The sequence below is a fragment of the Plodia interpunctella genome, chromosome 7 (assembly GCF_027563975.2).
Source record: "Plodia interpunctella isolate USDA-ARS_2022_Savannah chromosome 7, ilPloInte3.2, whole genome shotgun sequence".
NCBI lineage: Eukaryota > Metazoa > Arthropoda > Insecta > Lepidoptera > Pyralidae > Plodia > Plodia interpunctella.
This window is the reverse complement of record NC_071300.1, coordinates 10,291,950-10,307,015: the sequence shown is the minus strand read 5'-3', so window position 1 is coordinate 10,307,015 and position 15,066 is coordinate 10,291,950. Positions and strand designations below refer to the sequence as shown.

The window sequence follows — 15,066 nt, the reverse complement described above, 5'->3', positions numbered from 1 at the left end:
AAGCAGTACTGTGGGCAAAACGCGCAATTGTGACGCAACGACAACCACACTGCAATGTCATTGGTTCGCTGCGTCTCACTTCGAATCGATTCGATGGTGAGAAGTGAAAATGTAAACTCGCACTTCGCCCTCCGAGCGAGGGACTGTGACGCGTCACGAGTGGTCCCAATATGGTAAAATTTGAGATTGATACATTTCTAAAACTGTTTTATGTGGGATTGGAGGTCTGAAGAGTGATATAGATTAATTACTTGTGCAGACAAAACCGCGGGCAACAGCTAACAAATAAGTACCTAAAGCAATATATTCTACAATTACATCTGCAACGAGGATTCCCTCATTCGACTGGAGTGGAAGGTGAAAAATATTCCTAGAAAACGAAACTTATGCTTAGTAAGCCACAAAACTAATTTAGCTGAGTACTGCGCCAACTTGCTAACAACCAAGGGCCGCACCGAGCCTTGTTAGGCCAAGATAGTGATTAAGATAACAGCCTAGATTGTGTTGTGAAGCTGGCTAATAGTTTTATGGCTATACGGAGATGCAGAGTCCCTTATGAAACGTGTCATGCAGTGATCAATGGACGCCGTCTTACGACATTTATTGCACTCAAAAATATTTACACATTTGATAATACAATGCGTATACAACTTTGTATGGCGAAAATAGCATTATTAAGTAATGTATATGTGTAATGAATATACTCAACAGAGATACAGACGATACGTTAAGGTATAAGGAATAACATAGCATACTTTATTATGATTTTGCAATTATTAAATTTTATTTAATGGTGCTCACTGTACAATTTCCGATATTATTCGTTCAATCAATCAATATCAATCAATCTTTCATTCGTTCATTTATTTCCGGACAATATACACTGTGTTGTAATGTTATGTACATAAAATATATTCTAACCTTAACAAAATCATCCAACAAATTGTCCAATAATTTCATTGAAATCTATTCATTCGATATTTTCGAAGTCAAAAATGTTAATGATATTTATAAAGAGTACCATAATGTTTAAAAGTTCTTTACCTTTCATTGTGTTAGTTACCGTTTAATTAAAAGTTATAATTATTAACGCTTACATATTTTATGTAATACTTCAGAGATTTGAAGACAGCAACACTTTGCGCGTGGGTGCAAATAATTTCGAAAAGTAGCTTTTAGGTCGGCATAACCCTTGAAGTGAATCGAATAATTTATTAATTTTATCAAAATGTACATCGTTACTCCATCAATCTTCAAATATTGTCAGTTTTAAAATCATTTCTATCTTCATAGTCGTACTCCTCATGGCTGAGGGTCGTGGTTATTACGTGGAATGAAACATTTCACACACAAGTTGATAAGAATCAACCAGTGTGCAGGTTTCCTCACGATGTTTTCATTCACCGGTGTTGTTCGATGAAATCGAATGTACATGAGTCAGATTGGTATACAAACTCATGTGGCTCGAGTAGGATTAGAACCTGGGACCTTTCGATCCACAGGCGGGCGTGTGAACCATTGCACCACCACCGCTTCTTTTACCACCATTTCCATACTACAACAAAATAATTTGTGTTTAAAAGATTTAATAGCTTATATTTTGTTATGTTGTTAGTTACTAACACAATGATGGAAGAGAACGTACCTATTTACCTACTCATGATGGAAAAATACATGGTAAACGGATTATTTTTGCCAAGGTAAGCCTCAAAATTCCAGGAAGACGTACACTAAGTATATTACGTATGACATTAACCGTGTGTCAAGAGGATTTGAATATTTCATGTATTCATTGAAATAGTATATATTTAAGATTCTTGCACGTGTGTTCATAGTTTATCATTAGAGCGTTTTATTTGCTCACAGCCGAGTTTGGTGTCTCTTGGCGTATGCTCCATCTCCCTTTGCCCTATCCCTCTCTAATCTATATGCTACCTGTGACTTCCATTATTCTTCTTCTTCGTCCAATCGACCGATTGAAATATGACTTCCCATTTGTCCTACACTATGAAACCTATAGTACCTACGTTTTCATAAATGGTATGGTTTCATAAACAATAATGGTAAGCCGATCTGGCATGATAGGGACCAACACTGTTCAAATGAGTTTCTTTCGGCATTTCTTTACAGCAGTGGTCGTTCCGAAATGCCAGTAGTTTGTAGCTTGTGAGAAATAACTATAAATATAAAAATTGACGAGAAAAAGTGCCTGTGAAGGTCTAATTTCTGAATAAATGATTTGAATTTGAACGGTTTTAAGGACTTCGATGAATTTTGGTGTACAGGTGCTTACGGGTGTAAAAATCCTAGCCGATCCCATGTCTGGGTAAATTCGTTTTTATTTCTGGGGATTTAACAAATATTCCGAGCGTAGATGATGAAATTGCTTTGTTGCGCTGATACTGTACTTTGTATAAAATCTAACTAATATTATAAATGTGAAAGTATGTTTGTTGGTTTGTCTACTTCTTCACGCTCTATCTACTCAATCAATAATCTTGAAATATTGCATACATGTAGTTTGAAATATGGAAAAGGACATAGGGCACTTTTCATCCCGGAAAAATAACTAACGCGGGGATCAGCGGGAAAATGCTAGTCATATATATTCATCGAAGGTTCGATAGTGAGTGCTAAATAAGGGCCGATTCAACAGGTTGCGTGCTAGACCAATAGACTTATGATTTGTGCCACATTCTGTTCAGTAGCTAAGCTCGTGTTGGGATTTACGTGTAATAAAGCTTAGCAACACGCAAACCGCTTGTACTAATTAATATTTAGATTACATTAATTTTATTTTTATAGTACACTGTAATTGTTTTTAATTAATGAAACTAATAATTTATGATTATGATAAAGAAAAAAGAAACCACACTAATAGTACTAATGTGAAAGTGATGTTTGTATGTGATATCAATGGAGTAGTGGAAATGGGTGGAGAGTGACATATGCTACTAGCGGAGCCGCCACAGACCATCGCTAGTAAAACATATAATTATATAGTTATACTAGCTTTTGGCCACAACTTTGCATGTGAATCCAAAGTAAATCCTTTTCCCGTGGGAATTTTAGGAAATCCCTTCTTAGTGCTCCTCTACACTGTCCTAGGAACCTACACACCAAATTTCAGCTTTCTACGCCCAGTAGTTTCGGCTGTGCGTTGCCTGTCAGTCAGTCACTCAGTAACGCAGTTTTATATACAGAGACAATCTAGAGATACATATGGATACACTATACTGACTAGTGAAGGGAATCCAGTATAAATATAAAATCATACTTAAAACCTTTGCCTATATTCCAAGCAAAGCCATGAGAATTATGAATGAAGTTCAAAGTCCAATCGAAGGCAATTGTTATAAATAAGCCTGAACATGGAGCTAGCTTGAACGGCGGTCAAACACGCGAGCATAATCGTTAGTCAATTTGAAATTAGCGTCAGACGGCGTAGCTATAGACTGCAGATCGCGATAACTGATATTCAGAGCGTCTTATAACCATTAAGAATCTGTGGCAACTTCCTAGAGATTCTCAAAGCGTGCCTTCATTCCGGGCTGTGACGTCCCAAAGTCCGGGGACCTTGAAATGAACCTTAATTTAGCTGTAATTTTATGTCTGGTTTGCCTGTATATATCAAGACAGATGAGAGATGAACGCCTCGTACCACATCCACGGATGTATATGGAGTCGCGTTCTGTTCAACCAGATTTTTATCTATAGCACTACGTTATCTTATTTAACGTTAAAAATGAATACTTTATCTTATTTAACGTTAAAAAATGAATACTTTATCTCATTCAACGTTAAAAATGAAATTTTAAAATATTTATAAACGAACAATTTATCTATCAATATTAGGGATCTCTGAAAAGTTGCATATGCTTACAGACAGGTAAACGATAAATAACAACATTTTGACCTAGATCAGTGTTTGTCAACCTTTTTCATAACGCGACCCTCTCGTACTTGCCTGAGGCTCTCATCCTGTTCCATTTTCTTAAAAATATACATATTTCTGGCTTCCTAGCCCTCCGACCTCAATGTAGACAAAATTAAATTACTCTAGATAATTGAACACATATCTGTACTACCATTACTAAAGAGGTAAGCGTTTGTGAGTTTGTGGTTTGTGATTTTGTATGTGTGAGGCGGGTAATCTCCGAAACTAAACCGTAGAACGTTGTGCTATCGACATTGCAGTACGTCACAGAGTAATTGCTGTTTGAATTTTTAAGTGTCCCCAAAAATAAACTCCGCTTTTGCGTTCCGTTTTAAGACTTTATTGCCACAAATTTTAAACTGTATGAAACAATAAAAAAGCATAAATCTTAAACTTAAAAATAAGGTAAAACTCACATTTTTATAACACTAATTAATTTAGTTTTCAAATAACTATATTATATACGAGCAGGAATGATATGTCTTTTAACTTTTCACGTCAAAATAGCGTCTTACTGAGATTTAAAATCTCATAATAATATTTATGAAGCTTCCGCGAAAAGCAAAATAAATCTATTTTTGCGACAAAGTTGAAGGGTTTTTACCTTCAAGGGTCAAAGCTGAAGTTCAAAGTGGAAAGTCTTCGTATTCGAAGAAATATAATCTCACTTATATAAATGTTATTATACATAATTTATAGGGAACAGGAATGATTTTATTGATCATCATCAGCCTACCCTTATCCCACTTTATTTGGGGTCGATATACAACGGTTTTTTTATATATTATGTATGAAAATAAATACCCAAGTCTATGTGCACAAATGAGCAAAATATTATGATTTACGTCGTCATAATTTAATTATTAACTTCGTTGGAAATATGTTCATATGTATTCTACATTTTATATAATGTGTAGCATTTGTCGAATTCCAGCGTAAGTCTGGAACTCGAGCGATGCCGCGCTATGCTATGCTAAGTTCCGAACGACCAATAGAATTTAGTTTGTCGAAAATTACGATAGATTTGTCGTCGTCGCGAAGTGTCGCCCAGCCGTATTGAGCAATCAATCAAGGCAAATAACCATAATTATTGTACTGTATTGGTTGCTTGAAACGTTGCTCCATAGCACAGTCCGGTCAAGTCCGGCTATAAAACTCTTTTCACAGCTTTTCTTTCCTATAAAAACTAATAATGGATGATTAATGAAAACATAAAATTGAAAATCAAATCAATATATATAAAAGTAGATGTTGCCCAGGGCTTCGCTCCCGTCGGAATTTTGAGATAAAATACAGCCTATAGCAATCTTGGATAATGTATTTTTCCAATGGTAAAATAAAATTGAAATCAGTTCGATAGTTTCGGAGATTACCCGCCTCAAACATACAAACTCACGAACGCTTACCTCTTTATAATAATAGTATAGATTTTGTAAAATAATACCCCATACTACACACAGGAGCGGAACCTCAGAACGAAGTCAGCAACGAAATAATTTAAATACCGTTTCCAATTTGCACCTCATCTCGCGGCGAACTTCTCGTCGGTATAATCCGTTCAATTTTATCCGGATTACTCGGAAACGTCGAGGCTCTCCAATTAGCAGACTCTTAGAGTTTTAGAGCTATTTAATATTATGTATTTGTTTATTGCTATATATGTGTATATACATTTTGCCCAAGCTTAATTTCAATTGGTCCTATTCCTCATGGCTGAGGGTCGTGATCGTGGAATAAAACACACACACACACACACACATCAGAGATGAACAAATCGGTCCGGACATTATAAATTCACAACCAAATAATTTAAAATAATTCCGAGTACTTGCTATGGAATAACGGCGCCCAGACTTGCAAAAATGTGTGCTTAATATCAAGTATATTTTATTAGGAAGATTAGTAAATAAATGAAATGTATTTGAGTGTAGATAGAGTAATGAATATTAAAAAAACATGTTGCAGTACTATGTCGCATATTTTTAGCAGCTATTTCGCCGGCCATTGTATTATAACATGTTCCTATTACGTACATAATAAAATGACAAAAAGCAATTATAACAACAACATCGTGAAAAAAAAAACAGGTTACCTCCCAGTATGTAACCCCCAGGCCTCAGGGCACGTACAAATCAGTGACGGCTGTAGCCCAATTAGATTCATATGTTCGACACATGTATGCTGAATTGGGAACTAAACTAATTGGCCTACAAATCTGTGTCTGATAAATGTTAATTGTGCATTGTACTACTAGTAATTGTAATTTTCCTATGTATCATTACGCATGTTGGATAAGACTATGTATAGTCCAGTCAACCGCTTGTGAAGTTGCCACGAATGGGACTCTATGCGGTGGCAATAGCGGCGAATTTGAATTAATATGTAGGTGGCTGTACGCAATAATGATATTTTTTGATAAATTAAGTACATAGTATGCAAATATGATTAAAAAATATACGGTTTTACTACAAAACGGTGTCTATAAACACATGCTAAACAACACCCTGAATGAAAATGTACTGACAACTAGGAAATATTTATATTAAGCAGGTGACATCTCAATATGGAAGGAGCCGAACAATGCGGAGCCAAAACAATTCATTATACGGTTCCTTTTATAACTGAGGTTCCAAGTCTGAAAACTGGCGTTTTATCCTGATCCTGGAAGAAAGGGGAAACCTAGAAAATGATTGAGAACTAGAAATGCTGACGTGCGAACGAAGTAGGGACGAAAATGTAGGAAAGCGGACATTGTGCTTCGATGCTCAACGGCTGAAGAAGAAACCAGGAAAATACTCAAATCACAGAGAGAAATGTCTTAAAATCTGAGATGAGTTCAGCAAGTGTTTTACTATAAACATCATTGTTTAAAATTTCAATAATAAGACCTATATAGTTCTATAAGTATATCCCTGAAACTACTGAACCAATTTAAAAAATTCTTTCACAATTGGAAAGGTAAAGGTATATCGAAGATTGTTTGCCTCCGGGTAATAGTACCGCTGATTTGTGTCCTTTTTGTATTGCTGCAGCACACTCTATTTGTATTATGTGTTTATTAATATGAAGAACCTGTATGTGTTGTGTATTTTGTGTTGTGGCTACAAATAAAGATTTTATCTATCTGTCAGTTTTATTATATATATGTTTTATTACGTATATATGAATACAAGTACTGTCTGAAAAATTTTGGGATCAAATGAAAAAGCTGTTTCAGTAAAATATCGCCATACGCTATGTTGTATTGGTAGTTTTTATGAAGAATAATCTTCATTTCAGCGCGCACAATGTTCTTGTATCCGTGTTGGTTTCGCCACGATGTTAGTCATAACCAAATCTGCATACACTATAATGTTAATTTTTGCCGGAAATTTTTTTTCCTCTATTTGAATGGCGGCCAGTTTGCCAGTACGTCGCAAACGTGTTACTGGACATCTGCCAATGCGGGACACAAGCCTCGGTCATTGTGGAAGTCTATGGGAGAGATCTATGTCCAGCAGTGGGCTTCTATAAGTCTGAGATGATGCGATGATAATAAATTTCGTCGTAAATCCCATTTTAATAAAACATAAATTGAAATAATTCTCCATTTTACTTATTACTTTTAAAACTAATCGCATGAATTACTTTACACACTATTTGAAACTTAATATTTTTAAGTATGATTTATGTGTAAATGAACTCGGTGACTTAAAGAGTGACTTAACTTACTTGGAACAAAAACATTAAATGCTCAAAGTAATGGACTGTTTTAACCGCACTTCGTTGCCCAAACAATGCACTATTATCCGACGCGGTCACAGCAATTTTGAGCTCTATTACCATTACATTGAAGTTGGAAATAGGTTGTTTTTTCAACGGCACGGCACTGCGACGGGCGATAAAATGGCGCAATGCATCATGCAGCCCTAATACCCGGATTTTTAAATGGAGTTTTCATCCGACTTTGGCCCTTCACTCGAGTTTCTTGTTACGAGAGCCATAAGGATCGAATTGGAATGCTCGACTAAAGATTCAGTTGGATAAACTGTTGACACACTTAATGCATGTTAAGTTGCAGAAAGCAGAAAATATTCTCACACACATTCTAAAATTCACATTTATTATTTTGTTTTACTAAAAAATTGTGTGTTGCGTTAGCTGTAGCTAACGTGTCGGATCTTTATTCCTGTCACCTAAAGGCATTTGACATGACTTTTACGACCAATATTATCTGATGGCAAGTGAGTCAATTACAATCAAAGACATAAATCTTTTATTTGTTGGTTGGTCAATGGATATATAACAACGCATGATAAAGAAGTGGACAGGTTTCCTAACGTGGCTCGAGAAGAAGTCGAACCTGGAACTTTTCGATTACATGATGGTGTTTTAATTACCAGACAACCACCGTTACCACTGGAATAAGAACGTTTATTTACCGTATTAGTTACAAAAGTCATAAATCCGAAAGTTTGGTCGTTAATCACGCTTCAACAGTTGAGCTGAATGTGAATATGGGTCATTGGTTTGTAAGGTTGTTTAAGGTAATCTTCAACTATATTTTATGCTAAAATGCAATTTAACAGTAGTTTACTCAAAATTATTAGCACATTAACTTCAGTTCCTTCCGTGGATGTCCTTAAAGTAATCGATGAAACAAAACATCGCATATTTTGTTGAGAGTGAAAAACGTATTTAGTATTCAGATGGAAGAGCCGGAAGTCAAGATGACATTTTTTATTTTTATTTTAGATTGCGACCATATATAGTCCATCGGTCCTTTCATACGAAGCGATAAAAGACACACTTTAAAATCAATTCTTCGCACATCATAAGTTGATTGTTGTTGAAATTATAAAGTGACAATGGTAATGAGCACAGGTATTGATTTCTAAAGTGAATGTTTCAATAAAAAAAAACATATCAACAATAAATAATGTTTGTTAACACTTTTTTTAATAGTACACTAAAAACATACAAAAAATAGTTTCACGTGATAGTAATTTTTATAAGGTAAGCATTCTCAAAATCAGTTGTCGATCTAAGTTCATTTCATAAATATTACAACGAGTTTATCTGTTTCGACTGTTTGCAAAAAAAAAACCTTCGCAAACATTTTGGTGAAAAAATTACGAAATAAATTTGTCACTTGCTTCGGCGCGGTGCTACGAGACTACGAGCGCGTAGCGCGTGAAGCGGACTTTAAAAGAAAACAGTAATTTCCTTCAACTTTGTTTGCTAACGTTTTACATTCACATGGATTCATAGTCAGACTATGAAGAAGAAGAACATTCTTGGCCCTATTAATGTAGTGGTTCGCCATTGCCTTCTCCATTTCACACACAAGTTAATAATCAACCAGTGTGCAAGTTTCCTAACGATGTTTTCCTTCACCAAAAAGTTGTTATAAACATCCACTAAAAATATAGGTCAATACGAGTAGTATCGATTTTATTTGGCAGTTAGGAAGAGTACGAGAAACTCATGTATGTAGTGTATCTACAACATTAATATTAATAACGCAAGCCACCATGGACTCTATTATGTTCGTAATAGAATAAAAAATGGCTAGCCGGCCCATTGAATGAGGAATTGCGAACATTGTTATTTATTTATGGAATAAAAACTACCACACAGACATAATCCATCACATTTTGTGGGTTAATGTCGAGTTATGAATTCGTTAGTGAAATTAAGTATTCTCTCATTTCGAGTTTATTATGATACAATGTTGGTGTTGGATCTTATTCAAGTAGGCTAAATCATCGGAAACGACTGTCACGACCACTTACCGTGAACATAGCAGTAGACTTAGTCTAATACACACTAGTGAACTTAAACTGTCACTGTCAACAAGTGTGCAGGTTTCCTTACGATATTTTCCTTCACCGAAAGCGAGTGGTGATCTATGAAAACTATACTATACTTGAGACATTCTCCTTTTGGTTCACAGGCGGGCGTCTTAGCCATTACGCACCACCATCGCTTTATTCCAAGATAATTCTTAAGTTAATTGACCGACTTTTTACAGCGGCTAATATTTGCTGTAGTTTCCCATTTTAATATATGTCAAAATTTATGTGTAAAAATATTCGAGATTCAAAATTACAAATTTACTAAACATAACTTATCGTGTGTCTAAGAAAAGCAAAGTTTTATAGCGAAAGAAAATATTTGCTTCCAGCAAAGAAAACTGTTAGATAATAAACTGAAGTTCTCAATGTACTGTACTGTAAACTGAAGTTCCCAATGTACTGTACTGTAAACTGGATGTGCAAACTTGCTAGCTCACTCGAGAGTATATTAAATTAACTTAGTCTCAAGAGGGCGTATGCCCACACACCAGTCCAAATTTTGTCTATATTCATCTTTTAAGAATTTCTTTTTATTAGCAAACATTTAAAAATCAATCTTGTCAAATTATGCTACACTAGAAAAAGGAATTTTATTTGAAAGTATTCTACTATTTAATTATACAATGTAGTCACAATTTACTACACGGATTACGGTTTAGTAAACTGTGGAAATTCTGTCCAATAGAAAGAAAGAAAATTTTATTCGTAAATAACATGAGTAGGTTAGGTACATATAAATTGGTGTTAAAACAAATTTAAATCTACATACATGTTACCTACTAACCGACTATGGGTACGCAAATATAAATATAACTATTATTCTTTGACATTAAATACTTTATCTAGTGTAGTTTAAGAAGAAATGATTTTTTTAGTTTTCCCTAAGTGAAAATACGAGTATTTGATAAAATGTGCGGTTATCTACAGCCTTAAGGAGCCCCGTGTGGCGATAGAGCTGCCATTATCTTATAAACTGTAAAATTGTTTACTTTTATATATTGCTCTGTTATCTTTGATAGGTTTCTACCAATATGAACGTTAAATTTTGTATTTTAATAGCAAAATGTAGTTCGTTAAAATAGTTTTCTACCCTTTATCTTTCTGTCTCTCACTCAATATAATTGGTTGTACAATCTGATCCGAGCATCAATTTATCTGTTTTTAGGTCAGCGGGACTTGGTAGTAGCTAACGTTATAACGACGGCTTGCTGTAAAATATATGAGTCGTTACACGGTTATTGTAATTACGTTGGCTTATTTATTACTTGACTGTTCTATTATGGGAAATCGATGGCAGATGACGGACATGGAAAATTCACTGAAGAAAAAAGATTTTTATACTAATTGTTGATGTTCTAGTTTCATTCATTTATTTATGAGGTACGACAGGATATACAAAGCCTAGCCAGCTGGTAGGTAACAACAGCATACTCAAAGAGGGTTGGCGTCAAGACTCTCCCATACTATCCATCAGCTAATTGCACTTCGTTGACAATTTGAAAGTGTGTGTCGTTTTTGTGAATTTTATGATGTACTGAAAACATTTAAAAACAATATGGCCGGTGTTTATAAAGTATGTAACTTTTTGCGAAATATTATACGAGTACAGTTTGATTTTTTTTTGTATAGTGTAGTGATCGCTCCAAAATGGTAACGTCATTGTAAATCACCGTCACTGCTCATGAACGCCATTCTTTCTTTTCGAATGTGTTAATCGCTAAAGAACATATATTTTACCCAAATTAGATATTTGACTTTCTATGGGGCAGCTGACTTTTTTTCGCGATTCCTGGGTTGATTCTCGCGAAAAGTTGTTCAGTGTAATATACTACTATGACTGTCTACATGGACTGAGCAAGTAGATATAATAATGACAATGTATAAAAAATCACTGCGATGAAGCCTGCGTGAATGCAATTTATCATCCGAAACATTCGATCAACACTTTCTTAAATTCTGTAGTGAGTAAAAGGTTATTCTTGTATCTGTCAGTGTAGTATAAGGAGTGGAGTGGAGATGCTTTCCAACTTTCAAGGATGCTTCGTAGTTCGTGCCATTACCTGTGTTCTGCTAACCTCGAGACGTCTCCGAGCCCTTCCTCGATTGTCCCTTATTATATTACAATATTTATAATCATATTGACTATACTAATTGACCGAGCTAACGAAACGAGCGAGATCTACAAATCATCTTGGGGCAAAAATACATTTTTTGTATGTTATGTTTGTAACGCGATAACTTTTGAACCGTTGGTCTGATTTTGACGAAATTTAAAAGGTATGTAGTATCAGTCAATAGAATTTTGAAGTTCGTAGGGCAACAATTTTGTAAAAAAAAAATTGTGTTCGTGATGTCTAAGTTCGCGACGAACTGTATTAAAAATATGAGAGTGTTTGTTTGTCAATTTTTTACGATGCACCGAGTTTGGATTGAGGTGATTTTTGATGTGGAAATAGTGGGAAAGATAAAAAGTAATACGGGCTACTTTTTTGGTCGGAGCCGCTGGCTACAGCAAATTTTACATAGATTTCATAAAGCCGAGGAGATGGGAGTAGTCCCCAGCCCTTGCGACCCCAAAGACATCGACTGTAGCTGGCAACACAAAGTTGATTTATTCTTTTTTAATTTCTATAAGGTTGTCACTCTGAAATTTTTCGGCTACGAAGTCTATCATATGTGTAACCCAGGAGTTTTGGAGTTAAACAGTAAGATCTATCGACCACCAAATTACATACAGAATATTTTTAGTGAAAACTTGTATTCAGTAAAATAAAATGATTTCACAGCCAATTTAGAAAGGAATCTTTCGTGATCATCAAAAATCAAACCGGTTATAACATATGTACTCAGATATTCTCACAACAAAATAGATGTTATATAATTTAGAAGAAGATACACAAAGGAGGCTCACAGGTATATCGGTATACAAAGAAATTGCCGAATACATAAAGGAAAGATCTAGAATGACCAGAAATTGATGAAAGTATGCCCCAGACACAATCGTAAAAATCTGATACTTATTCACAGAATAGCAGGTGCTAAAACCTTCAGGTAAAAAGGTTCAAGCAATCAAAGGATGCCTTCGTTTTAATAAAAACATTTTATTATCAAATTCACCTACGCAAGCGTGAGAGCTGCCGTGTTAGGCTCCTAATTTGAGTGTTATGTCACAGTTATTACATTGCTACACGGTCGTATATATCCATATTTATAAAACATTGTTGCTATTACTAATATACTCACCTACACAGGTCGAAGTTACGCAAGCCGATTTTGTGTCCTCACATCACAAAACTATTAAAAAAACCACGATTCTGTCAAACTGATTCGATCTTAAACTATTATTTATATCAATAAAAAACTATTTCGTCTATAGGCCTAAATATGATCACTATCTAATATTTCATCACAGCACTAGTCCTTATCACTGGCAAGAAATAAAAAGAAACAAAATTCGAAATATGAATTAAAAAAGGTTAGTCACGCACTGAAAATTGGCATGGCTACTGAATTAGCAAAGCGTTATATATCAAGAGTTTTTACGATAGATTTTGGTTTTTTTCAGTCACTTAGGGAGAAAATTTTCAATTTGTTTCGTTAGGCGCGTGCATTCAGCCGCTCGGACAGGGCGGCGGTGGCATCGCCGTGCTGCGCATGCGTGAGGTGGCACCCTATCGACAGGGATGAACTTAGGGCAAGTAGGCTTCGAAAGGGAGTCAAGCGAAGACTGCTGTAAGGCCGAAAATGTGCTTTTAGTTTTGAAAACTTTATTTATACTAACTTTAGAGTTGCGAATCTAAAATCGTTAACTGCTCCAGTTGAAGAAGCTAATAATATCTGTAGGATATTAATTTTACTGTCTTAAAAGGAATATTTTTCTTTCAAATACATTGTTATCCTTTGAATCCAATCGCGCCGTAGTCAAAAGACTTACTCAAAGATTTTATGTTAATTCGTTAATATTTTGGAAAACAGACACTTTTTGTTCCAATTAAGGAAACTCCATCGCATTATATCTCCTACCGCTGAAATCGAATCTCATTTGCATAAACGTCCAAACGCGGCCAACCCAGCGCCCGTAATACAACTGTATTCGGCAACGTGCGTAGCCCGCACGAAGAATCCCGAATACACCCGACTATCCAAAACTGAGGTGAAGTTGTCGAGGAACCAATGTAAGTCGACCCATCCCCTATTCACCTTTGTCTTTACTTTAATTAATGTTGTAGCTGTGCCCTGGGCTTCATTATTGTGGAAATATCTGGACAAATAAAAATAAATAAATAAATAATAATAAATATATTAGGACAAATCACACAGATTGAGCTAGCGCCAAAGTAAGTTCGAGACTTGTGTTATGGGATACTAACTCAACGATACTATATTTCATAACAAATACATAATACAGATAAACATCCAAGACCCGGGTCAATCAGAAAAAGATCATTTGCCATCATGACCCGACCGGGGATCGAAACCGGGACCTCTCGGTACAGAGGCAAGCACTTTACCACTGCGCAATCGATTGTAATTCTTACGCTGTGTGTTGGCATATAAGAAACATCTATATAAGTATTATATCGTGTTTATGTATGTATGTATGTACTCGAGAAGCTCAAAATCTAGCAGACATATTTTGTACGGTTCTCCTAAACATGATTTTTGAGCCAGGTTTACTTGTATAATGTGTATGGTTTTACCCGAGCGAAGCCCGAACGAGTCGCTAGTACATAGGTGTTAAAAAAAACGAAGCGTCGGCGACAAAAAGTAGGCTATAGGTCTATAGGTCTATAGGTATATACTCTATAGGTCTCTAAAAAGCCCCTGTTGGGACAATGCAATAGGCATGACGGTGCACTCTGGATCGACTCCCGATGAGGGAATTCCTCAACGTTCAATAGCACGATCATGAAATTTTTGCATTTGGTTTCAGTTCCAATCGCAATCCTATTATTGTCATAAGCAAGACCTGATGGTGGAACAGAATCGGCTCCCAACGGGGGAACACCTCAGCGGTTTACTGCACGGACATGGTTATAGTCGCGCGTTGAATAAAACAAGATCGTTTTAACGGGAAAAAAAGCTTGACATTTTTGTAAAAAAAACTTATTTTCTTAGAAGGCTAAAATTATGATGACAGCACACCATTTACACACAAGAAAGGTTTATTTAACAGCTCGTGGTGATAAGTGTTATCAGCTTCCGTACCATTTCATCGAGTCATTGATCCTGCGCTGCTTTCTGTGAACCCGCCCTTATCTCCTGCACTATATACAAAAATGTGTTTGTCCG

At 35.6% G+C, this 15,066-nt stretch overlaps 1 protein-coding gene across 5 annotated transcripts in view; it reads right to left on the bottom strand.

Moving 5' to 3' along the window:
• The window catches only part of LOC128671137 (uncharacterized protein), a 39,144-nt gene extending 25,743 nt beyond the window's left edge, over positions 1 to 13,401 (bottom strand). For 4 of the 5 annotated variants that reach the window (XR_008404817.1, XM_053747352.2, XM_053747351.2 and 1 more), the window contains exon 1: positions 6,030 to 6,111. Coding sequence is in view for 3 of the 5 variants with exons in the window: in XM_053747352.2 (XP_053603327.1) it covers positions 6,030 to 6,100 (71 nt within the window). In the remaining 2 variants the exon portion in view is untranslated. Of the gene's footprint in view, positions 1 to 6,029; positions 6,112 to 13,017 lie in introns of those variants that run through there. The other variant, XM_053747355.2, reaches the window with a different exon arrangement.
• Between the last annotated feature and the right edge of the window lie 1,665 nt (positions 13,402 to 15,066).